Raw genomic sequence first — 24,709 nt, forward strand, 5'->3', positions numbered from 1 at the left:
CTGCCCTATTTCAAACCGTATTGAAAATATATACTGGTGATTACCAAACATTAAGAAATGCAAATGAAGAAAAGTTACTGGAAATAAACTAAGACAGGTTTTCCTCAATTAATTATTTCAAATAATTACAACAGTGTAATATTAAAAATGACAAAGCAAGAGTAACACAGTAACACATAATTGTACCAGTAGCTAGGAAAAAATAAAAACCCCAAACATACCCCAAAAATTTAGAGAAGAAAAAAAATTTTATGAAGCAATGTATTTTATGTTGGATACTTTTAATTGAAAGACGAATATATAGTTCTTTAATTGGTTTGAACAATTGTGGGCCTGGTCATGCTGGAGCACCACCACAAATACATGAATAAATTATAAAAACACGACTATTTAGCTGAAAATAATGCAACGATGAAATATGACATGATAAATTGATTTCACTGGTTAAACATTTTCAATGTAAAACTAGTAATGTTTCACATTTGAGTTTGTATAGTAGCTTCAAAATTATAAATGTATATAGCTTTCTAAAGAAACAAAGCCTTAAGAAGGGAAATTCAAACTACATCATTGTAATTTTATATATGAATGAGTGTATGTGCATGTGTGTCTAAGAGTGGGAGAGGGTTAAGTGAACAAGTTCAGAAAAAGCTTTTGTGTTTGCAAATAGATTTAAACTGAAACCTTTAATTTTCAGAACATAAGGTTTCTGTACAAGTAGCATTCATTAAAAATAAGAGATTAATGAGCAAAAGCTAGAATAAGGCATTCAGGTGTTTACCTATGAATTATTGAGGGTTCATTTTTCATATCAAATTATAAAGTAATGCTTAACTGGAATTATATGTTGAGGCTGATATTGGTACAGCTTATTAAAGTGTTGTCTCACAATTCTTTCAGAAATAGTTTCTAAAGAATGTCTAGGGAGAAAAATGAAGTAAAATTTGCTAACAATACCAAGCTTTATCTTCCTATTTTTGAAATTTATAAATAGTATAGGTTACTGATAGATTTCATAGGAAAAAATAAATAGTTAGGAATCCATATAAAAGTTTGGGTATATTTAGAGACGAGCAATGGGAAAGACAAGGGTCTTGCATAGAAAATTAAAGGAGCAAATAAAAAACAAACATTCTTGTAATATGTGTGTGTGTGTGTGTGTGTGTATTTATATCCAAGTTAACATAGATGTTTTGTTAGAACACCAAATACAAGGCTTAATAATGATGTATTCAGTGTAGTAGGAAGACATCCATGTTTAGCTGGATATAAAGATTATCTTTTGGAATTAATACTGCTTCTGTCACTAATAACACTATATATATATATATAATGATAAATCTCAGAGCGAGTTATAAACAGTAGCGGTAACACACCGTGACGCATATTTGCCATTTGAATATGGCTAACCCCTAAGGGTGGATGCTACTGTAGTTTGTAGCCCCAGGAAGATATCTCCTCCAGCTGGCTATAGACACACTATCTGTGCCCTATCTGATAGGGCACAGATAGTGTGTCTATAGCCAGCTGGAGGAGATATCTTCCTGGGGCTACAAACTACAGTAGCATCCACCCTTAGGGGTTAGCCATATTCAAATGGCAAATATGCGTCACGATATATATATATATATATATATGTCGACTGGGTGAAACCTAACGACATTTGAGGACAAAATTAGGGAGGGGAGTTAATCATTTAATTACTGTAAGACTTGAAGAATTAAACTTCAGTATTCAGAGCTGATTCATGCACAACAACGTGGTTCAGCCTGCAATGTAAATATCACAAGCAGATAACATAAAATATTGTTGCTGATTGGGTTTTATGAGTTTATTCTTTTACTAATCCTAATCCACAGATATTCACAAGGTATTTTAAGGATTGAAGCTGCAGCCACATCATTGGCAAATAAAATGCACATAATCTGTGGTAGTGCTGAAAAGGACTTTCATCCACTTAAGAGAGGCATGTGTATGAGTGTATGTGCATGCATATACACACACAATATACACACCATGTTTTCAAAGCTGAGTCAACACAAGTCTTTATTCTCTAGAAAAACGATGACGCTGTGGTGATCTCATTCTCGCTCACAACATCATAAGTGGAAAGTGTAACCTCTCGAAAGAGCTGTTCTTCACTCCTGCTCCAGAGCGTCGGCTGCGGGGTCATTCCGAAAAGCTCTACCTGCGACGATTTCATCTCAATCGAAGGAGAGGAGCTTTCTCCGTCCGGGTTGCGGATCCGTGGAACAAGCTGCCAGACGAGATGGTGAAGATGTTGACGACTGCTTTGTTCAAAGTCTCCCTTGACCTCAAGTGGCCTGAACTCTTTACATGAACACCACCCTGTACTTAACTCCATGTCCCCCTACATGGCCTTGCTTTTTGCTTTTGAGCCAAAAAATTAACTAACTAACTAAGTCTCTATTCAGAGTTATTCCTTGAATGGAGAATAAGAATAAGAAACTGAATAGTAACTGGTGCAAACTCAGCTTTGAACTAATTGAACTATTCTCCTTTAAAAGATATGTTTTTCATACCAGTGTGAACCCATAACCATGTATATATAACAGACAGATTGAGAGAGAGAGAGAGAGATAAATGAGATGGTACAGAATATAAAATAAAAAGCAATATAAATAGACAAAGAAATAGAATAGTGTCGAGAAACATTTTAATAAAACAACATGCTTTCCCAATATTTCCTGAGTATTATTTAAGGAATCAAACCTGTTGCAGAACACATTTATTCTGGCACCTATAAACTTAGACCACTTTCTAATATTTCGGTTGGTCAGCCATTCCTTTATATAGGACAATCTTGGCTCCTGGATTTTTTTTGGTAAGACTACAGAAGAGTCTCCTATAAGACAGAAATTTAGGAGGAAAAATAAGTGAGGAAAACAAGATTGTTGAATTCGAATTAATAACTCTTTGTGTTTTGCTATAAAAAAAGTACTTTTTCTGTTTGGAAGAAATTTTTCTAGCAGTGTAAAGATTATATTAAATGTTTAGCACTAGTGTCAAGAAGTCAGTTTCTGTGGAACTTTGCCATCAACAATTGCTTTGACATCATCTGAGTCTAAAGTTTCATACTTCATAAGGGCCTGAGCGATTGCTTTGTGTTCTGTACTGTGAGTTTTCATGATATGTCGTGCTCGGTCGTAAGATTCCTGCCAAGAAAATAATATAATTATACAATAAAATTTTTAAAAAATACAGTATTTACATATTCATTTGCTACACAAACACATCCATCTATCTTCTATATTTTAAAACTTTGTTATGACCACTTACATACTTTTCCGTTCATTCTGTCTTGTACTTTCCGTCTTTCTCACAACTTGCTTTACTATTTTTGTTTTTGGACATTAGATCTTTTGGATCTTTTCGGTTTGAACGGCAGTGTTTTTCTAGCGGTGTCATATGAAATTGTCACCCATAATTATGACCCTAGTATCGATCTATTGAGAGGCGGTTGGATGGAACCTACACTCGCCTCCTTATGAGAGCTCAAAATATCTCGTGGAAGCGCCATCCAACCAAAATGCAAATATATGGGAAACTACCACCTGTGTCATCTCTTGTGAAAGGTAGGAGAGTCCAGGTTGCTGGACATTGTTGTAGAGCTGAAAAAGAAGTAATTTCTACTCTTCTCCTCTGGAAGCCATCTACTCACAATACCAGAGGGCGCACACTCTCCTACCCTGATGTAATCTCCAGGGATACAGGCATCCAGCAACAGGACCTCCGTAATGCCATGATGGACCGTGAAGTCTGGCGTAGCATGGTAAATTCCATTGTCTCGACCACGGTCGAACAATGATGATGATGATCGATCTATTGCATTTCAATCTGTTTTAGGGTTAGGGGTGGGGGGAAGGGTATCTTTTTTTCTTCAGAAATGTAAATAAACCCAATCTGTTTCTTAAACGAGAGACATATTCATACGGCACAGAATGTTTTCACCTCAATAGACGTCATTGATTGGTTGAAATTGCAGAAATTGAAGAAAAAAAACAACAAATATGTTACAAACTATAGAATTTCCTCAATAAAGCCAAGAGAAAAAGATGTTTTATAAACACATTCTACCAGTATACAAAGTTTAAAAGTGTTTAGTTACGTGGAAATTATTTTAAAAAACTTCCGTTCAAACCGAAAACATCCGATCTTTTTATATTCTCTGTTTCATTCTGTATTTTTTTCTTAGCAAACTCATCTATACCCTTACAACCTTAATAAACTGTGGGTATCATTGAAATGAACAATATTGTCTGAGGTGTCAAAGTCGTGAAGATTTCCAATTGAAAAGTAAGTGCATAATTCCTTGTTTGTTTATGTCCTATTTTGCAATGACTGTGAGTGAATGAATATGTGTGTGTGTGTTTCCTTAATTTAATCTCTCTAGATTCAGAGATCATTCAATAAAAGTCATAGCTGTCAGCAGACCCTAGCTTTTATACTTCTAAAGTAACTACAGGCTCACCCATAAGAGGATCTGACATCAGCCTTGCAACCTATAGAATATACATACATCAATAACAGGCTAGCGTACATACAGTGGCACAACATGCTTCTTGGACAGTTAATATGGTTGTTAGTGACATAACAAGATGTAAATAGAAATTACTTTTGTCACTGATGAACATCATCATCATCATTGTTCGACCGTGGTTGAGACAATGGAATTTACCATGCTACACCAGACTTCACGGTCCATCATGGCATTACGGAGGTCCTGTTGCAGGATGCCTGTATCCCTGGAGATTACATCAGGGTGTTGTACTGATGAACAGTACAACAGTCAAATATGGAAAATATGAGTATCTGACAATTGTAGGAAGTAGTCCTCTATGGAGCAGAAATGTAACTCCTCTCAAAGACCCTGGCAAATAAGATCAATGACTTTGATAGCAGAGTCCTGAGAACCATTGAAAACATCGGATGGTACCATCACATCAACAACAAAGAACTGCATGCATCAGCCTGCAGCCTCCCACCTCATAGCTATCTATTGCATGCGCAGGTACGGACATGTCGTCTTCCATCTGCTAGATCATCCTACCAGGGCTTTACTCTCATATGATACAGTAGCCTCATGGGAGGCTCTGCATCAAATGGTCAGATGTGATTGGGGAAGATCTCCAGAGGCTCAACTTTGGCGGATACAGAGGGGCTGACACAGGACTGCCAGCGACAGAGAGCACTGGTGGGCCAGGTTGGCTCTACGCATGATGAAGTCTCTGGGACCACTAACCTGGATGACCCCAACGTCATCAAGCAAGCAGTCCAATAATCTTTACTTATCATCTAAGAAAGACTATTATGTTACAACATAAAGAGAAGTTCTTCTCTTTGACATACACAACAGCAACTAGCATATTTTGCATCTGAACTTGCCAAGATGTATTAAGAATAAATATGCTAATATTATTCCTGATCTCACTGTACATGGAGTAAACAATGATTTTATATGATACAACTATTCAATAACTATGTCAAATTATTTTATAGTTCTACATTTAAGAAAAATTTTCTTTACATGGTACAACTTTGATAGTCACATGGTAAAATATTTCTGACACGAATATCTCAAACTGAAAATAGTTTAATACAGGTATAGTTGAGTATAATGAACTTCATTTTCACTTGTCCTTATCTTACTGATCTCAAAAGGAAGAATGTCAGTCAACATGGCTGGCATTGCATTTCAAATATAAAGGGACATAGCCAAATATTTCAAGGTAATTAAATTTTCTACTCATTCTGTTAGTCACTGTTTAACAAAAGCATTTTTATATTTGCTAAACTGTAAGCTAAGTTATTTTTTCATATTAAATAATAATGATAATAATAATAATAATAATAATAATAATGAAATTATTGTATACAGTGCTCAGGTGCACCACAACTTGTCAGAGTATATGCAGTAATGTAGAAATGTCTGGAAAGCAAACAATGTATGAGTCAGGTACATGCTTGTGTGTGTATGGAGGGGAGAAAATTAGGTGTAGTGTTGGCGAATCTCAGAAAGCATGGATGTTTTGAAGGATGCAGTGCTCCGACAACTAACAACTGATGCCGGCAGTTTGTTCCATGCTTCAGCAACTCTCAGCGTGAAAAAATGTTTCCTAAAGTCATGGGAGCTGTGCATCCATGAACATAAACAGTATTTTAAAATCATAAGAACAAAATATGAAATAAAACCAAGAAGTTGAAATATGTGTTTTGTAATTCTGACGTACGTCAGTCTTACCTGCAAAATACGTTTAATTTCAGTATCCAGCTGTTCTTGTATAGCAGGACTCAATTCATTGACTTTCAGCATAGAAAGGCCACTGTCAAAGGGATCGTTATCATCAAAGACACGAACACCAATCTGAAATAAACAGAATGAGAAATTCCATAACTCAAAAGAATTCAAAATAAATAGGAGGAAAAAAAAAAAGGTCTGAATATCACTTCAAGGTGGTTGAATGTTGTTTACCTTTTCATTCTTGTGTACATGCATACAGACAAAATAGACACACTGTTTAAAAAAATTATTAATGTTTAGATATATAGCTACAGGCATAGATGTTGTTAAGAAGTTTGCATTGCAATCAAGTGGGTCTGTGTTTCACCCCACTGTGTGGCACATTGGTAAGTGTTTTCTACTACAGCATCGATTTAACTACAAACTCGAGTGAAATTTGGTGGTAGGCAATTGCAGGGAAGTTAAAAGATACCACCTCACACAAAAATAAATGAAAAAAAAACACTATCCAATGTGAAAAATATGTTTCTCTCCACATTCATATACTATTACTAGAGAGAAGATAGTTACATTCAGTAATTTTTTAAAAATCCCTATTATTTACTCTGCTAAAAAAACATGGAGTTTTTTTCTTTAGGTTGTAGTTTCATTTTCTTTATGAACAAACAATATCTGCCCCCATCTCTCTCTCTCTGTCCAGGTATTTTCTCTTTTATTCTCTTTTATGTACAAATATATTGGGTCATCCCATAAATAATGCGGTTTTTCAAGTCGGAGGGGTGGGTGGGATAAACTACCTGCATCAACTTGTTATAAAAGCAGGTAACAATTTTACCTTTCATAGTGCAAGTTTTGAAGAGTGAAGTTCAATTTTAACTGATATTTTTTTCAAAGCTATAATGGAAGTGACAGGTATTCGGCATATTTTGCTTTATGAGTTCAATAAAAGCAACAACGCAACAGAAAGTGTAGGGAAAAGTATATGGGAACTGGACAGCAAGTGTAAGCCAATGTCTACAGTGGTTCTAGAAATTCCAAACTGGAAACTACAGATTAGAAGAGACGCCTTGTCCTGGAAGATCTGTAAAGCTTGACGAGGATGTCCTGCAAACCATGATGCAACAAAATACCATCATAACTGTTGAGGAACTAGTAGAGAAGCTTGGATTTAGTCATTCAACCCTTCATTGACACCTGCATACCATCAGAAAAGTTAGCAAATTGAGTCAATGGGTTCCTCGCAAACTTTCTGAGTTGGTGTCACGTCTAATGAATGGACCTTTTTTTGGACTGCATAGTGACTGGTTATGAGAAATGGGTTCTCTATAAGACAGTGGGTAGGGAAAGGAGAAACACCAACATCCCAGGCTAAAGAAGGTCTTCACCCATGTAAGGTGTTATTATCTGTTTGGTAGGATATGAAAGGTTTAGTCCACTTTGAACTTTTAAATGCAAACCAAATGATAACAATGGAGATCTATTGCGAGCTGCTTGAGCGGCTTAAGTCAGCGCTAGAAGAAAAATGACCATCTTTGGTTTCAAGATGAAAAGTTTTCGTGCATCAGGATAAAGCTTGACCACATTCAGCGAGGAGAACATTTGCCGGACATTGCCTCATCTGATTATCATTTATTCATTCCGCAGTCTTCAAAATCATTTGGATGGAAAAAAAAAGTGAATTCTGTAGACAAGGTCAGAACAGCACTGGAGGAGTATTTTTCGTCACGGACAAGTGAATTTTGGAAGAGGGGCTTTGCAAGTCTACCAGATAGATAGAAGAGTGTTGTAGAAAATGAAGGAGAGTATATTTTAGATCAAAAAAGAACTTTATTTTAATTTTGAAAAATAAAAGTAGTATAGAAAAACCACATTATTTATGGGATGACCCAATATATATATTGCCAGGTGGATGACATAACTAGAGAGCATTGGACAAAATATCTTGTGATATTTGGTTATCCCATTTACTTTTGCCATTTATCCAGGTAAATGCCCTTTTTCAGGAGTGCTGAGACTGGTGAGAAGATGGGAGGAATTTACCCTCAAACTAAAGACCTGACCTGAATGCTTACAACCAGGGTGAACTTCACTAAAAGCAGACAATGACCAGCTGGTGGTGTTTAAATTTGAGTAATGAATCAAGTCAACTATTCAAGAACTCAAAACAGAAAGAACTGGAATAAATAGCATCAATCCACCAACCTAAATTGGTACTTTGGTCTTATTGACTTTGAAAAGATAAAAGCAAAAATGTCAATGGTGTAATTTGAGCAGAGAGAGAGCCACGGTAAATTCCACTATGGCATTTTAAACAATGTTCTAATATTTCTGCCAATTTGCTACCAATGTCCCCAAGTTTGATTATCGCCCAAGTCCATTTTGTCTTTCACTCTTCAGGGTTAAATTCCACCACGGCATTTTAAACAATGTTCTAATATTTCTGTCAATTTGCTACCACTGTCCCAAAGTTTCAATATTGCCCAAGTCCATTTTGTCTTTCACTCTTCAGGGTTAGAAAAATAAATACTAAGGGTAGGGCTTGATGTAATTACTATCACTTAGAAAATGGTGTTCCAGCATGGCCACAGTTGGATGAACGAAACCAACAGAAGAATACTTTTACCCTATAATCCTATCTTAATCATCATTAGGATCATGATATGCTTAAGAATATAGACAGAGAATATAAACTGGCAAAGAACAAGTATAGTTGGAACAAAAATTTATTTGTTACATCAGTATGATACCTGCACCATACTTGGGTATACTCCAAAAGTTTCATTCTACAACAAGGCTATAAATTTTAAACATACTCTTTACTCTTTTACTTGTTTCAGTCATTTGACTGCAGCCATGCTGGAGCACCGCCTTTAATCGAGCAACTCGACCCCGGGACTTATTCTTTTGTAAGCCCAGTACTTATTCTATCGGTCTCTTTTGCCGAACCGCTAAGTGACGGGGACATAAACACACCAGCATCGGTTGTCAAGCAATGCTGGGGGGACAAACACAGACACACAAACGCATATATATATATATATATATACGACAGTGTAGTAAAACAAAATAAGCTGTGCATGGTTGGAGAAATTGCAACTGACACCAGTTTGGTGCCATGGCTACAGACGTAAAAACATATTACAATATTGGACAAAGTTTTCAGAACATCCTCTAGTATCATTAATGCTGCAAGGTACTATTTGAAAGAACAACATTATCAGAAGGCGCCAAAATCATTATGATCTCCAGTTTACAACTGACTTCATTTTTTTTAGTGCCATCTATATATAAAATAATATATAATTATAAAATGAAAGCAAGCAATACCTTTTCAGACATTCCAAACTTTTTTACCATAGCTTCTGCAATAGCTGTGGCTTGCTGAAAATCTGACCCTGCACCTGAAAATTAATGGAAATGTCAGTTCATGAAATGGCATCATGTAATTAACATGGAATTCACTGAATATAAATAATCAGAAAGTAATTTTGAGAATAAATTGTAAAAATACTTTTGATAGAGTGATTACGTAAAAGGACTATCCTAAGTTAGTGAGAAGTGAAACATTGTAATAGAATTAACAGAAATGCTTTAGTGTCAAAGGTAACAAAATTTGACAGGCCACTGATATCAAACAAACATGATTAGAGTGAAAAGCTGATGAAAATCCTGTTAGAGAATAAGAATTACTACTTCATAATTTAGGAATACAGAATAGCTACAAACTATGAAACATAAGTACAATACAAATACTGTCTGAAAAAATGTAAATGTTTTTGCACTTCAATAAATAAATTTTTAAGAGTCATTACACAACTCAGAGTATGGAGGTTTTACCCAGTTTTGTAGAGATCTAAACAACCAAAACTCAGTAAAATCATGCTGTAGCTGCAGTATTATATATTTTGTGCCGCATATTTATAAAATTCTTGAAAATACTTTTTCTCGAAAATGTCAATCTTTCGAAAAGTTACAATGATTTCTTTAAATCTCTAAGGTATTTCACCTGTTTTCCTATACTTAACCTTTAAAGAAGATATTTTGCTCTTTATCTTTGCCTCAGTTGGATACGTGGATATATCGACGTGTGGAGGATGTCTTTGTTGGAACAATTCCCATGCCCTGCGTGGTGTAATATTAGGATCTTCCCAAAATATTTCCAGCACCGTTGACTTGAATGGCTCATGAATTCCATGGCTAGCATTATAAAATGTTGATTGTCCCTTTCTTTTCTTTGCCATCATGGATGAAATAACAGTTTGAATTTCTGTTTCCAATGGTAAATCCAAATGCCCAGGATGTTTTGACTATCTTCCAGAATGATGTAGAGCCTAATTGTTTATTTTGAGGTATGGTTTCTTTGTAATTACATAGCATTATAGTTGTATTCTTTTTCCTAATCAACTTGGGGGAGATGTATTGCTTCACCATTAATCATAAATGTTTTGGTACCCCATGAAATTTGGCATACATTAGCATCTGACAAAACAAAACAATAACTCTGAGCACCTTTTCAAACTCCACCTATCTAACACCCGTGGACATGTTTACAAAGTAAGAAAACAGCACAGCTCCCATGACTTCAGGAAACATTTTTTCACGCTAAGTGTTGCTGAAGCATGGAACAAACTGCCGGCATCAGTTGTTAGTTGTCGGAGCACTGCATCCTTCAAAACTTCCATGCTTTCTGAGATTCGCCAACACTACACCTGATTTCCTCCCCTCCATACACACACAAGCATGTATCTGACTCATACACTGTTCGCTTTCCAGACATTTTTACATTACTGCATATACTCTGACAAGTTGTGGTGCACCTGAGCACTGTATACAATAATTTCATTATTATTATTATTATAAACTCCTCTACAGCTTCCATTTGATCACGATCACATTGTATAATTGATCTAATGGAAGGTGTAAGCTGCTTTCCACTTGCCATGTGTTTATACTTTCGTCTTAACGAAGCTACTTTCTTGATACCAATACCAAAACGACCTTACAAAACCCTTGGAACTAAGGATACCACTAATGGAGCTGGAACAGCATCAGCTTCTACAACATTTCTTGGCAATGCATCTTGTACTTTAACGATATTTTCTGCTAATTTGCCTTCATTGACGATACCTCCTTTGTTTTTAACAACCTCTTTCATAAGGCCTCTGGCATCATACGGACTAATGATAGAGCATACTTTTTACATTATGGTACTGGTTAGTTTCACTAGTCGCTTTTTAGCTGCTTCGTCAAAGTCTTCCATTCGGGTACTTTCACATTTAGCTTTTCCCGGTAATGATGATACTAATTTAAAACCAAATGCTTCATACAATTCCTCCAGCGTTGAAACAATTCATGATGAATCACTAACTTCTGGTTCAGAATCCTCTTGTTCCGTATACACACTACGTTTTCTTGTATTCATATTTGTTTTACGTGTGCCGACACCTCCCATGAGTCATATCATCTTTGTGGTACATATATTTACATTTTCGTTGTGTTTATTATCTCCATGACATGTACGTCCACATCTGTAGCATCCTAGACAACTAATACATCTACATTTTTTGCAAGTACATGATGATTCTGACAGAACTGCCGACTGGGTGAAGCAAAATCAAAATCTGGACTACCTGTGTGGTTTTTTTGATATATTAATTTTAACCAATCAAATTGCCCTGTTTATTATTCAGTTTGTGACAATTCAGTATTTTTTTTAAATCGTAGACTCATCGTAGACACGCGCTAATACCCAGAAGGGCTCAATATGAATGGCGACTATAAGACACCCGCTTTTGGTTAAACTGCACCGTAAAATGTGGGAGTATTTAGGAATCTAAATCGGAGGAGACAGAGTCTCACACACACAACTTTAATTTTATATATAAAGATATATGTCTAAAGCATAAATTGTGATGAAAGAACAGCAAAAATGTTTACCTGTTGTAACTTTCTCACCACCATAGATAACTTCTTCAGCAACACGACCTCCCATACAAACATCAATTTCTGCTAACAACTGAGCTTTTGTTTTATTAAAGATTTCTTTCTCAGCAATATATGATGTCTGTTATAAAAAGAATAGAAATAGAAATTGTCTAGCATTCAGATTTAATATGTCTAATTTAGCAAGTGAGTTAATGCACAGCACAAACATTTGATTACTATAAACAAATCATCTGTGTAGGTTGTTCAGTAAGGAATTGCAGAATTTTCATCTGTCATCTATGATAGAAGAATCCACCATACATTCCAAAACACAAATGAACAAAAATATTACTTTTTATAACTCAACTGCTAATGAATAAAAAGGAACAGAAAACAGTCAGCAAGAGAGCCATGGTGGGCACTCAGTTTGTTAGCAATCACATAAGAAGGATACAGCAGATAAAGTACTTTTAGTTATCTAATGCAGTGCTTTTCAAACTTTTTGCTGGAGCGGAACCCCAAGGAAACATTCCAGTGGCTCGAGGAACCCCTGTGCAATAATTCAATAGTCTTATGCACACATATCTGCACAGGAGAATTAAAAATTACTGCCGATTTTAGCAGGTTTGTAACTTCTTGCGGAACCCCTGGACTGTACTGGTAGAACCCTAAGGTTCCGCGGAATCCTGGTTGAAAACCACTGATCTAATGTGTGAGAGAAAGATGGGATGGTCACACATAGAACGTATTTGATTATTTGGTTGACCACAATAACAACAGCAGGAGAAATAAACATTAAATTCAAAGTCTTTATAAACATTTGAAAATAACACTAAGTAGGAAAAAGAAAATGTGTAATACTTACATGTCCCAAAGACATACCCCGAGGAATTATAGTGACTTTATGTAAAGGAGTAGCATCCGAAGTAAAATATGCAACAATCGTGTGGCCAGCTTCATGGTAAGCTGTTAACCAGTTTACTTCCTCATCAGGGATTCGGGTTTTCTTAGCAGGACCTTAAAATAGAGTTTGAATTTTGTTGAAAATTCAGTGTTATACATTATATTTGTTTCTTATTTAGATATAAACACATTGTCTAAGAGAGAAAGAAGGAAAGAAAGAGATAGACTGGTCACTGATGACCTAGCATGAAGCTAATTAATAACAGTAACATAGATTTGACTGGAAAAGTAGGAATACAACTACTTTCTTCCAATGTTAACATCTTGTAGAATTGGGGGGGGGGGAATAAAAGCATAATTAATTATTACATGTATTTTATGTCACCCTCTTACATTTCAGTTTTGCTTCATTGTCAGAACAGTTAACTTTCCATTATCAAATTACTATTAAGCAGGGAATACGATATGATGTCAGTAGGGTTTAGAAAGGATTGAGCTTTGTTATTCTAATTTGCATTTGATCTAGCATCCGTTGCTAGTGGGGCGCTAAGAGTACCATACGAGTGAGATCATTGCCAGAGCAACAAGCTGGCCTTTGTGGCGATGGCACGTAAAAAGCACCATTCAAGCGTGATCGTTGCCAATGCCGCTGGACTGGCTCCTGTGCAGGTGGCACATAAAAAACACCATTTTAGCGTGGCTGTTGCCAGTACCACCTGACTGGCCCTCGTGCCGGTGGCATGTAAAAGCACCCACTACACTCTCGGAGTGGTTGGCGTTAGGAAGGGCATCCAGCTGTAGAAACTCTGCCAGATCAGATTGGAGTTTGGTGCAGCCATCTAGTTCGCCAAACCTCAGTCAAATTGTCCAACCCATGCTAGCATGGAAAGCGGACGTTAAACGATGATGATGATGATGACACTTCATCAAAGCTAACTTCACATAAACTTCCAAAAGGCGGCGAGCTGGCAGAAACGTTAGCACGCCGGGCGAAATGCTTAGCAGTATTTCGTCCGTCTTCACATTCTGAGTTCAAACTCTGTCAAGGTCGACTTTGCCTTTCATGTGTTGATAAATTAAGTACCGGTTACACACTGGGGTCGATATAATCGACTTAATCCCTGTGTCTGTCCTTGTTTGTCCCCTCTATGTTTAGCCCCTTGTGGGCAATAAAGAAATAACAAACTTCCAAACTCTCCTGCACACATGCTAATGTAAGTAGTTGCTTACCCATGAGTACTTTGTCACGTGCAAATTCCATATGTTCCATACTAACATTTGAGGCTCCATCCATAGCAGCTTTCAGTGCAGCTTGGTTAACTAAATTTTCTAAATCAGCGCCTTTGAATAAGAAGGAAAAGAAAACAGTCATTTATGATATGGTATAAAGATTCATGGAGAATAGATTCTTTTATTTATTTCAGTCATTTGACTGCGGCCATGCTGGAGCACCGCCTTTAGTTGAGCAAATCGACCCGAGGACTTATTCTTTGTAAGCCTACTACTTATTCTATCGGCCTCTCTTGCTGAACCGCTAAGTGACTGGGGCGTAACCACACCAGCATCGCTTGTCAAGCTATGTTGGAGGGACAAACACAAACACACACACACATATATGACGGGCTTCTTTCAGTTTCCGTCTACCAAATCCACTCACAAGGCTTTGGTCGGCCCGAGGCTATAGTAGAAGACACTTGCCCAAGGTGCCACGCAGTGGGACTGAACCCGGAACCATGTGGTTGGTAAGTAAGCTACTTACCATACAGCCACTCCTGCGCGATATTTAATTTTCAAGTGAAATTACTACTTCTTGTAGTTGAATTGATAAAACATTGGATTACTGCAGCTGCTTCTGGGCTGGAGATTAAATATTACATTACTTTAATTCATCTCCCAAGTTTTTTCCCAGTAAACTTATCTGCATTACATCAGGAAACCCATAGTTAAGAAGCTGCTGCTCTCCTTCTAAGTTGGTGCTATTTGTGAAAGAATGAAGTTTTATTTTTATTTTATTCTCGTCTTGATAGAGAGAATAAGTACTAAGCTTACAAAGAGTAAGTCCCGGGGTTAATTTGTTCAAGGCGGTGCTCCAGCATGGCTGCAGTCAAATGACTGAAACAAGTAAAACAACAAAATAATATGATAGTTGTTATCTTACCAGTAAAACCTGTGGTTCCTTTAGCCAACAGATCAACATTGAGGTCTAAATAATAAGAAAATAAAAAAGGCATTTAATGGAAAAATATTACTTATATTTGAAAAACACAATACCTAACTGGCAAACCCAACATTGTTATTATATATTGTAAAAACTGTATTATTAAGTTTTACTTTGTAGTTTCAGTATCAAACAATAGTATTGATCAGTAAATGTAGATAAATAGTCATTGTTCTTGTTTAATCTCAGGTCAGCTCTGATTAAAAAGTATTTCAGTTATACTATAATCCCAACACTTTTGGGGGCAGGGCAGAATGAGAATGGCATGTGTATCAAGGACTACATAATGTAATATATCCTTCAGGTGTGGCAGCATGGTTTAGAATTGAAGGGCCTAAGAGTCAATGTTGCAAAAACCAAAGTCCTAGTAAGTAGGAAGGTGAACAAATCACAATCACATTCAGGTTGATGGCCCTGCTCAATCTGTAGAAAAGGTGTAGGTAGAAACACCATAAGATGCACCCAGTGTAAGCTATGGATACATAAGAGGTGCTATAACATCAAAGGAAGGTTAACTGGGATGATATTTTTTGTGTGTGGCAGATGCACAGGGGCAATAAACACCAAAGATGTTCAGAAAACACATTCCATCACATGCCAGGGAGAGAAACTAGAATAGTTGATAACTTCTGCTACCCAGGTGAGCAAGTCTGTAGCTGAACGTTGTGTTAACAACAAACAAGATGAGGACAAATATCTGTCAAACGTAAATAATGTACATAATTCCTCATCTCTTAAATATAGAACTGTAAAATCCGCAATGTACTTAGTGTGCGATAAGTGAACTGTGATATGGTGAGGGATTACTGTACACACAAATAATATATGCAATATATTTACCGCTTTCCATTTTAATTTTACACATGTAATATTTCAATATATCTCTTCGGCCTTTTAAGTCTGGTGGAAACACCCTTACTTCAACATCAAACCTTCCAGGACGTAGTAAAGCTCTAGAATAAAAAAAAACAACGATGACATGTATTTTTTACTGTTTACAGCTAGAACAAAAGCACTTTAAGTTATTACTTTTCAATACATTCTGGAGCTCAGACATATAAATAGACTGACTTAGATAAAAATACAATTGATATTCACCTCATCTCACCCATTTCGGTTGCATTTCAATATTTTATATTGTATTTCTTTATTTTAAACAATGGCCCCCATGCCGGTGGCACGTAAAAAGCACCATTCGATCGTGGCCGTTTGCCAGCCTCGTCTGGCACCTGTGTCAGTGGTACATAAAAAGCACCCACTACACTCATGGAGTGGTTGGTGTTAGGAAGGGCATCAAGCTGTAGAAACACTGCCAGATCAGACTGGGCCTGGTGCAGCCTACTGGCTTCCCAGACTCCAGTTGAACTGTCCAACCCATGCTAGCATGGAAAACCGACGTTAAACGACGATGGTGATGATATATTTATCACTTTATACATTTCCTTGGTACAGAGTATATGAAGTAATTTATCTTGTATTAACATAGTTAAATAGTGAATATTGCTTTTGAAAGCTTAACTGCAAGTTAATAGTAAAGCCTTCAACAGAGTCCCTTGCTCTGTGATCTTGTGGTCTCTGAGGAAGCTAGGAGTAGAAGAATGGCTTGTGAGAGCCAGACTAGCCATGTACAGCATTGTTGTAAGTAAAGTGAGATCCACAGATACCATGCCAGCATTCAAGACAAAAAGTATGTGATGGTTGTTGATGAAAATATACAGTAACAACATTAAACCATAACATTTGCAGTAAAGAAGGAGAATCAATATTGACAATATTGACTCTTCATTGAAAAGTCTGTCAGACAATGATTCAGCCAGTTTAAAGTTAATAAATATATTTAAAAGAAAAATAAAGTGAAGAGGGATACTTCAATTAATACTCACTTGTCCAGGTTATCTCTTCTGTTGGTGGCACCAAGAACAATGACACCTTCATTTTGGTGAAATCTGTGGAAGAATTTTTACTTATTTTTTATATGACTTTAAAAACAAAATGGCTTGGCTGTTTCGGTTGATGGCCAACTAACCTTTTAAAATAACTCGTACTTTTATTTTTGAAATTTACATGTTTAGTGACAAAATGTATTTTTAGTTTGCAAAGAGGCAAAACTGTGTGGTAAGAAGTTTGCTTTCCAACTACATGGCTCTGAGATCAGTTCCTGTGTGTGGCACCTTGGGCAAGTGTCTTCTACTGCAGCACCAGGCTGACCAAAGCCTTTTGAGTAAATTTGGTAGACAGAAACTGAAAGCACATTATGTATATGTGGTGTATGTGTATATATATATATATATATATATATATATATATAATATATATATATATATATACATATATATATATATATATATACATATATATATATACATACATATGTATGTATGTATGTGTATGTTACTACTCAATGCCTTGACATCACGTGATAGTTGTAAAGAAGTGTCACTACCATACAATCAGGGTCCTTCATTTCCAATCTTTTGTAAAAACATGGTCATAATGAAAATAGGTGAGGGTTGGCAACAGGAAGGGCATCCACCCATGGAAAATCTGCCTCAACAAATTCTGTCCAACCCATGTAAGCATGGAAAATTGGATGTTAAGACATGATGATAATGATGACCCATGACACCACTTGCAAGGTTTTCCTTGTAAAAAGACATAAAATACAGGTAGTTTTTTTTCTCTCTTGACCAAGTAAGCACAAAGCTTAAGTAACTAAACATTCTATCAATGGATGCTTAGAAGATTCTATTCAGTAGTGACATGAACTTGCTCAGATTATATTCACTAGGTGGGTTACTAACACAAGAAATAGTAAAATTGTTAGTCTTACTCTATTTTCTTATTGGTTCCAGTCATGCTGGAGCACTATTTTCAAGAGTTTGCATTGATCACTTTAACATCATCATCGTTTAACGTCTGCTTTCCATGCTAGCATGGGTTGGACGGTTCAACTGGGGTCTGGGAAGCCCGAAGGCTGCACCAGGCCAGTCTGATCTGGCAGTGTTTCTACAGCTGGATGCCCTTCCTAACGCCAACCACTCCGTGAGTGTAGTGGGTGCTTTTTATGTGCCACCGACACAGGTGCCAGGGGAGGCTGGCGAACGGCCATGCGCGGATGGTGTTTTTTTTGTGCCACCGACACAGGTGCCAGACGAGGCTGGCGAACAGTCACGCTCGGGTGGTGTTATTTACGTGCCACCGGCACGGAGGCCAGGCGAGGCTGGCACAGCCACGTTCGGATGGTGTTTGTTACGTTAACCCAGTAATTATTTCAGGCTAGTAATTTATTTTATCAATCTCATTTTTTTGGTGTAAAAGTACATAATTTGAGACTGTTTTAGAGAGAGAGAGAGAGAGAGAGAGAGAGAGAGAGAGAGAGAGAGAGAGAAGAGAGAGAGAGAGAGAGACAAAACACTTGAGATAGCAAGCAAGCTTCTGTGTGGCAGCTCAACTTTATAGAAAGAGCAGTGAAATTTACCTGTAATCACACCTTATCATATTGAAAACAAGAACATAGGATAATGTAGATCAATTATGAATTGTCCAAGAGAAGGACGAGGTGGTCATGATTGGAAAGTCTTTGATCAGAGGTCACTCAGTTAGGGTGACCTGGGGCTAAATAACAATAACCTCGCACACATCTGTGCATATATGTGTATGTGTGTGTGTGTAGGTATGTAAGTCTATAGGAGTGGTTTCTGCAGTTTCTGTGTGAAAGTTTTACTCACAAGGTATTGGTCAACCTGAAGCCAGAGTAGAAGACACCTGATAGATCAAGCCTGAAACCACATGGTTTCAAATTAAACCTCTTAACCAGTGGCTATGATAAATATTTTATGATTTGATGATAATATTTAATTTGAAGTTTAAACAAATGTTGATGCACCTTATGGTATTAATAAGATGCATGTACTGGGTCATCCAATAAATAATGCAGGTTTTTCAATTGCATGAACTAAAAGTCGGAGGGGAATGGGATAAACTACCTGCATCAACTTGTTATAAAAGCAGGTATCAATTTTACAGTGTCCTTATTCTTAGTGCAAGTTTTGAAGAGTGCAGTTCAATTTTAACAGTTATTTTTTTCAAAGCTATAATGGAAGTGATAAAGGAGCACATTCGGCATATTTTGCTTTATGAGTTCAATAAAGGCAACAACGCAGCAGAAAGTGTGAGGAATATTCATGCAGTGTATGGGGATCAGAAAATAAGTGTAAACCAGTGTCAATGGTGGTTCCAGAAATTCCGAACCGGAAACTACAACCTAGAAGATGAGCCTCATCCTGGAAGGTCTGTAGAACTCAATGAGGGTGCCCTGCAAACACTGGTGGCACAAAATCCCATTGTAACTGTTGAGGAACTAGCAAAGAAGCATGGATTTGGTCATTGAACCATTCATCAACACCTGCATGCCATTGAAAAATCACCATCTTTAGTTTCAAGACGAAAGGTGTTCTTCCATCAGGATAATGCTAGGCCTTGTACAGCGAGGAGACATTTCAAAGGCTGGAGCGATTTCAATAGGAAATGATGCCCCACCCACCATATTCACTGGACATTGCCCCATATGATTACCATTTATTCCACAGTCTTCAAAATCATTTGGACAGAAAAAAAATGAATTCTGTAGACGAGGTCAGAACAGTAGTGGAGGAGTATTTTTCGTCACGGACAAGTGAATTTTGGAAGAGGGGCCTTGCAAGTCTACCAGACAGATGGAAGAGCATTGTAGAAAATGAAGGAGAGTATATTTTAGATTAAAAAAGAACTTTGTTTATCTTAATTTTGAAAAATACCACTTTATTTATGGGATGACCCAGTATATCTCATCAATAGAAAACATTGCAAACGAAACAACATTTTTTTTAGAAAAAAAACCCCCCAAAAATCTCAGAACAAAGATTGGTTTTGTTGTAAGCAATTTGGTAACCACTATTCTAGTATTGCTATAAACTTTGCTAAATACACACAATATCAAAGGAATGAAGTGTTTTTATTTTCATAGTACAAAAATATTTTCCATACACAAGTTATTGTACAAGAATCAAAACAGCCATTTAAAACACATTCACTTTTGTATATTTGTTGATAACATTATGCAATGATACTTTAATCATTATACAACACGATAAAGAAATAAACACAACTGAATGTAATAATACCTGTGTTTTAATTAGATCCACTATGATCTAATTATTCCAGTTTCAACATACGATCTCTAACCAAGCAACCACATCTCTAATATAAGTTATTTAGTATTTGATTTACTTAACAGATAGAATAATAAACAGTAATAACAAAGTATACTCACCCATCCATCTCAGAAAGAAGCTGATTTATGGTTTGATTAGCATAGGGATGGATCTGAGAACTTGTTCGTTTGGCCCCAACAGTATCAATTTCATCAATAAATATAACACAAGGTGCCCTCATTTTGCCAGCAGCTAAAACGAAGAAAAATCCCCAGTTTATATTTAATTAGGTTTCATTACTGAATTAAAAAGCATATAAATGAAAATAAGACGGAATAACTAAATTGATTCTGCAAAATTATTTTGATCTGATTTTATATTAGATAGTTAACCAAGTAGCCCTTGTGATTTTAGATAACTTAATACTTGAGGTAATGCATGCGTTTTTCATAAGCCGACTGCTCATTACATTTATTTCTCATTCCGCAATTTCAAATGTTAGTATCAAAGAACAGTAGCATGTCAGCAATAACTGCCAATAATCATCATCATTATTTAATGTCTGCTTTCCATGCTAGCATGGGTTGGACGCAAGCATAACAGAGTTTAAATAAGATAACAAACATCTGAGCAGTCAATATTGAAGATGATCTGATTATTTAAAAAGCGATTCAATCTGAAAGTTTTGTCACAGAAGATCATCATCATCATCGTTTAACGTCCGTTCTCCATGCTAGCATGGGTTGGACGGTTCGACCGGGGATCTGGGAAGCCAGAAGGCTGCACCAGGCTCCGGTCTTATCTGGCAATGTTTCTACAGCTGGATGCCCTTCCTAACGCCAGCCACTCCGTGAGTGTAGTGGGTGCTTTTACGTGCCACCTGCACTGGTGCCAGGCGAGGCTGGCATCGGCCACGGTCGGATTGGTGCATTTTACGTGCATAAGATATGCCAAATAATTCCAGAGTCGGTAGACATTCTAGCAGATAAACTAGATACAGAAATGTGAAAATGTAAGTGGAATTGTACATGTAGTTGTGACTAACTTGTTTAAGTAAACTGACAGAATAGCAATTATTTGAAGGCTGTTTTACCTTCATATGATGCTGATGGTTGGGACAGGTGATTTGTTGGAGCAATTGTTTTTATTGATAGACAATTCAGTTGTGAAGTATGAGTACAAACTGTAGTTGAAAGCTAGGCAAAGTGGAATCATATGAATGATATATACTCCCAGGTTATGTAACTTAAAATTATAGAATCAAAAGTGAAAAATGACATACAAAATAATTGCCGCACTCTCTTGGCACCAGTTCCAACAAAGATTTCATCAAATTCCGATCCAGATGCATGGAAAAAAGGGACACCAGCTTCTCCTAAAGATACAATTAAAAGTTATTAAAACAGTAAGCATATATAATAATGCAGAGAAGAATATTTTACAGAAATGTAAAATATTCTCTTTGAATTGAACTTTAGTACTTCTGAAAATTTAAGAATCATAGCTAAACATTTAGATGATATATAACAAGTTGCACTTTTTAATTCAAAAGTTAATATAAATTAATTGAACCTACTGATTCTGTTATCTAATTGATATCTCACAGGCCACATGCTTAGTGTTTTTAACATACGCATATATAATGAGGCATGGTCAAGCCTTTAAGAAGTTTGCTTCGTGACTACATTGATTTCAGTTCAATACCATTGCATAAGCAAGTATGTTCTGCCACCGACTTCATCCAACAACTGAGTGATATTTGATATATAAAAACTGTGTGGAAGCCCGTTGGATGTGTATGTGTGTGTATCAGTATGGAATATAAAAAAACCCCCGAAAAACTTAGTATTTACTTCAGTCCAAGTTCTGTCCCTTTATGGCATGGTCGAATTGCAAAAGTAATAAAAATAAGTATTAAAAGTACTCGTGTCAATATAAATGAAAGCAGTTTATCCCAGCATGGCTGCAGTCCAATGACTGAAACCACTAAAATAATAATTGTGACTAAAACGGTTTCAGTGAAATGAAATGTGTTTCATGAGGCGGGTTCAAGTGGCAGGCGAGATTATTTTTATTTTATTTTGAAATATGGTCTAACTTTATTCACACTGTACATAAAGGGAAATCAATCCTTTACTACTAAAATTTATAGAGAAAGGAAAAAAATGTCGTATTTGTTTTCCGTACTGTTAAAGGAATGAAATACTCATATATGAATAATCGTGATTTCAAGAAATAGTTTTCTCAGTGTTAATACAGCAAAAAGTATAAGAATTTAAGTATCTAAGCACAAGTGATTACACAACCCAACAGGTATTTATTTAGATATCAGGACGTTTTTACATGATATGAAGGTCCTTTTTTGATTTGATGAATCCAAAAATGGAATCTATTTTTTATCATCACATAAAGATTTCAAGATACCTATTTCTTTATTACCCACAAGGGGCTAAACATAGAGGGGACAAACAAGGACAGACATAGGTATTAAGTCGATTACATCGACCCCAGTGCGTAACTGGTACTTAATTTATCGACCCCCGAAAGGATGAAAGGCAAAGTCGACCTCGGCGGAATTTGAACTCACAATGTAACGCAGACGAAATACCGCTAAGCATTTCGGCCGGCGTGCTAACGTTTCTGCCAGCTCGCCGCCTTTCAAGATTTCAAGATACCCAAATACCCAAATCATCAGAAGGTGATAAGGGTGGACTTCAAGATGGTCAATTTTCTTCTAGAGCAACAAAGTGGATATATACAAAATATCCATGCTTTTTATATATGTGGAATAGAAAACACTGGGTGATCAAAGAAAGCTACTGAAAACATTAGTTCCAGGGTATTCTATTGAGGTTGAAGAGCCTTTAGTTTAACCTGGAAAAATCATCCTATTTCTACTCCATGTCAAACTTGGATTATGAAGCAGTTTGTTAAAGCTCTGGATAAAGATGGATCGTGCTTTCACTATATCTGCAGCACATTTCCTTGTTTGAGCAATGAAACAGTAGCATGGAATTTATTTGTAATAGTTGTAAATGAATTTCTGGGCATCAAGAAAACTGCTAACTATGCTGAAATAGTTGACAATATGTTGGAGAACTTTTGTGAGTTGGGAGCAAATATAAGCATAAAGCTTCACTATCTCCACAGACACGTTTAGAAATTTTCTGAAAGTCTTGGTGACACAAGTGAGAAGCAGAGAGAATGTTTCCATCAGGACATAAATCAATGGAACAAAGGCATCAAGGGAGATGAGACTTGTGTATGTTGGCAGACTATTGCTGTAGCTAGGCTCATGATGTTCTTGAGCTTCAACACTCAAGAAAATCATCCAAATGCAAATTCATGGAAAATTAGACATTAAACAATGATGTAATTTGTCTGTAGAAATTAAAATTTTTTTACTAATTTTCCAGTTAAATTTTAAGATAACATTCTGGTTTTGAACTAAAACCAATCTCTATGTACGCTTGCATAATATGCCTTGTTCTTCATAAACCGTTTTATTGAAAAAAAGAACAATGAAATCCAATGGATCCTGTATTTTTAAAATCTTGACATGATGATAATAAATGGAAATCATTTATGGATTCTGTATGTCAAAAAAGCCTTAGTGAAGGTCCAGATATTTTGACAACAGAGAGAAAAGTTTTTTGTTGGCCTATATTATGTTTTAAAAATAACTATTTTAATAGGATAGAGTTAAAGCATCATGACGTGGCCACATCAGGGCATTTTGAAATCATGGGATGCAGCATGAATGTGATCTATTTTGGCAGATGAATTCATTGAATCAGTATCAGAAGATACTGAGTGGTAGAACAAACAACAAGCTGTTAACAGCCAGGATCAACTGGTTAGTAAACTACTGGTATCATCTATAGTTGTGGAGTATGCAGATGAGATATTTCAGCTAGTAAAAGACCAATGTCACTAAAACCCAAGCCAGACAATCATGCCTCATTGCTCAATCCAAGATATTTGGCATGAAAAACTTGCATTGGTTTGGGCGAGTTACCTGATGAGATTAATTGCCAAAGCATCAACATGAAAAATAACTTAAATTTATGAATTAAAACTGCTAGATGATAACTGCAAACATTTTTAAGTAACTAACTGATAACAGGAAATAATTTCTGATTAAATACAAACTGTAAGTAAAATTATACCTGCTGTGCAACTTAGAAACACGTAACAGTTTAAATAGAA

General features: G+C 36.3%; 1 protein-coding gene across 3 annotated transcripts in view; it reads right to left on the reverse strand.

The window, feature by feature from the left end:
* Nucleotides 1-2,660: 2,660 nt before the first annotated feature.
* The window catches only part of LOC115210666 (ATP-dependent zinc metalloprotease YME1L), a 60,924-nt gene continuing 38,875 nt past the window's right edge, over nt 2,661-24,709 (reverse strand). For all 3 annotated transcript variants that reach the window (XM_029779327.2, XM_029779326.2, XM_029779325.2), the window contains exons 10-20: nt 21,783-21,875; nt 20,620-20,752; nt 17,192-17,254; nt 16,149-16,261; nt 15,249-15,293; nt 14,321-14,431; nt 13,053-13,204; nt 12,200-12,326; nt 9,590-9,663; nt 6,263-6,385; nt 2,661-3,176 (exon numbers count right to left, since the gene is read on the reverse strand). In XM_029779327.2, the coding sequence (XP_029635187.1) occupies nt 3,027-3,176; nt 6,263-6,385; nt 9,590-9,663; nt 12,200-12,326; nt 13,053-13,204; nt 14,321-14,431; nt 15,249-15,293; nt 16,149-16,261; nt 17,192-17,254; nt 20,620-20,752; nt 21,783-21,875 (1,184 nt within the window). In that variant the 3' untranslated portion in view covers nt 2,661-3,026. The remainder of the gene's footprint in view (nt 3,177-6,262; nt 6,386-9,589; nt 9,664-12,199; nt 12,327-13,052; nt 13,205-14,320; nt 14,432-15,248; nt 15,294-16,148; nt 16,262-17,191; nt 17,255-20,619; nt 20,753-21,782; nt 21,876-24,709) is intronic.

Source organism: Octopus sinensis, linkage group LG4, assembly GCF_006345805.1.
Source record: "Octopus sinensis linkage group LG4, ASM634580v1, whole genome shotgun sequence".
NCBI classification, from domain to species: Eukaryota; Metazoa; Mollusca; class Cephalopoda; order Octopoda; family Octopodidae; genus Octopus; species Octopus sinensis.